Source organism: Panthera tigris, chromosome D1, assembly GCF_018350195.1.
Source record: "Panthera tigris isolate Pti1 chromosome D1, P.tigris_Pti1_mat1.1, whole genome shotgun sequence".
NCBI classification, from domain to species: domain Eukaryota; kingdom Metazoa; phylum Chordata; class Mammalia; order Carnivora; family Felidae; genus Panthera; species Panthera tigris.
Genome location: NC_056669.1, coordinates 61,869,710 through 61,872,136, shown reverse-complemented (window position 1 = coordinate 61,872,136; position 2,427 = coordinate 61,869,710). Strand labels below are relative to the sequence as shown.

General features: G+C 36.3%; 1 protein-coding gene across 1 annotated transcript; it reads left to right on the top strand.

Moving 5' to 3' along the window:
- Positions 1-576: 576 nt before the first annotated feature.
- Positions 577-1,545, top strand: LOC102950087 (olfactory receptor 52N5-like). The gene has a single exon (XM_007083263.1). The coding sequence runs from the start codon at positions 577-579 to the stop codon at positions 1,543-1,545; it is 969 nt and encodes a 322-aa protein (XP_007083325.1).
- The last annotated feature ends 882 nt before the right edge of the window (positions 1,546-2,427 follow it).

Here is a 2,427-nt window from a genome sequence, read left to right as displayed (position 1 = left end):
GAGCTTCAAGAGTAAAGTAAACCTCAGTAAGTTATAAGACTGGTATGGAAAGAGCTAAATTTGAACAAGATCTTCTTTGATATAATCATAATCTTCCCATTACGTATTGCCACACAAGATTAATGTAATGAGCAAACTTCAGTCCATCCTTCATATAATGATAACTTGCTATCATAAGGTATGTACTCTGTCAAGCCTGGATGCATAGTAAAGAGATTGCATGAATATCATTGCTATCCCTGAATCTAGTTTTGTGTCATTTACATTTTGATATCTCTGTGCCTTGGTTTTTTTCTAGTTGATGTCAAAAAAATAATCACAGCTTGGTAATTGTGGCTTCAAAATTACATTTAGATTGCTTATAAAACTTTTAAAATATTACCATAATATAGTATTATTCAATAAATGGTATATTTTCATAGTTACAATTACTTATATTTGTTCTGTTATGAATGTAACTATGTTCCAAATTTAATTTTCATTCTCAAAACATTCTGAATTAAATTTCTATTTCTTAATTCCTTCTCCTCAAGATAGACACCTCTGGATACATAGAGCCCCTCTATTGAAATAGTTATGCCAGTTTTCAACAATTCATATGTTGCCCCCCAATTTTTTATTCTTAATGGAATTCCTGGTCTAGAAAGAGTACATGTGTGGATCTCCCTCCCATTATGTATAATGTATACCATCTCTCTTTTGGGAAACCTTGGCCTTGTATACCTAATTCATCAGGAGGAGTCCTTACATCACCCAATGTATTTCTTTCTGGCCATGCTGTCTGTCATTGACCTCTTTACCTGCACCACTACTCTACCCAATGCACTCTGCATCTTCTGGTTCAATCTCAAGGATATTAACTTCAATGCTTACTTAGTCCAAATGTTCTTTGTCCATGGGTTCACAGATGTGGAGTTTGGTGTGCTCATGCTCATGGCTCTGGACCACTATGTGGCCATTTGCTACCCATCGCGATATGCTACCATACTCACTAACCCTATTATTACCAAAGCTGGGCTTGCCACTTTCCTGAGGGGTGTGTTGGTGATTATTCCTTTACTATTCTTGGTCAAGCATTTGCCCTTCTGCCAAAGAAATATTATCTCCCATACATATTGTGGTCACATGTCAGTGGTGAAGTTGTCCTGTGCCAGCATCAAGATCAATGTCATCAATGGTCTGACAGTTGCCCTCCTGATTGGAGTGTTTGACATCTGCTGTATATCTGTGTCTTACACTATGTTCCTTCAGGCAGTGGTCAGTCTTTCACCAGCAGATGCTTGGCAGAAGGCCTTTAGCACCTGCACTGTCCGTAAATCTGCCACAATCATCACCTATGTTCCAGCATTCTTCACTTTCTTTACCCTCCATTTTGGGGTAAACACCATTCCCCCTTCTCTTCACCTAATTGTGGCTAATCTTTATCTTCTTCTTCTTCCCCCAACACTGAACCCCATTGTTTATGGGATAAAGATAAAACAGATCAGAGACAGTGTCATAAAACTCTTTCAGGGTGAGAAAGATCCAAGTATTCAGGACAAATGAAATTAGTTGAAGATGAGTGAAAAACGACAAAGAAGGGACTCATGTGTGATATCATACATTAACTCATGTGTGGTATCATATATTCTCCAGGTCTATCCCAGAGTATCTTTTCTGCAATGATAGTAGGTAAATATACAGCTAATTCTGGATTTATAGCCCAGTACCTTTCCCTTATTTTTTCTCCACCAATTTTAATCAGGTAACTGATATGGGCTCATTAAAAATTTTCTCTAACGTATCCATGTAAGATATTTTCTTAAACTTTTGAGAGAGTTCTTAATTGTCTTTTCTATGTTTGTAACCCTCCTTTGGATAAGAAACAAATGACTTTTCAGGACATTTTCCAGCCTGGGCCATCTTTGAAATTAAAACTCAGTTTATTAATTAGGCTGGTAATATGCAGATAAAACTGACCATCATGGATTTTAAAAGAATGGCATTTAGTAAGCATGATATTGTAAAAAGCTTTGCAGACCAATTTACTCAAGAATAAAGAATGCTAATTCCTAGAAACATATACACTACCAAAACTGAATCAGGAAGAAATAGAAAATTTGAATAGACCCATAACCAGTAAGAAAATCGAATTAGTAATCAAAAATCTCCCAAAAAAACAGAGTCCAGAATTCCAGGGGAATTCTACCAAACATTTAAGGAAGAGTTAACACCTATTCTCTTGAAACTTTTCCAAAAAATAGAAATGGAAGGAAAACTTCCAAACTCTTTCTATGAAGCCAGCATTACTTTCATTCCAAAACCAGACAGAGACCCCACTAAAAAGGAGAACTATAGACCAATTTCCCTGATGGACATGGATGCAAAAATCCTCAACAAGATATTAGCCAACCAGACCCAACAATACATTAAAAAAATTATTCACCA

Bases quoted from the DNA above. Each gene is read 5' to 3' on its own strand.
- LOC102950087 (XM_007083263.1), top strand. From the start codon at position 577: ATGCCAGTTTTCAACAATTCATATGTTGCCCCCCAATTTTTTATTCTT.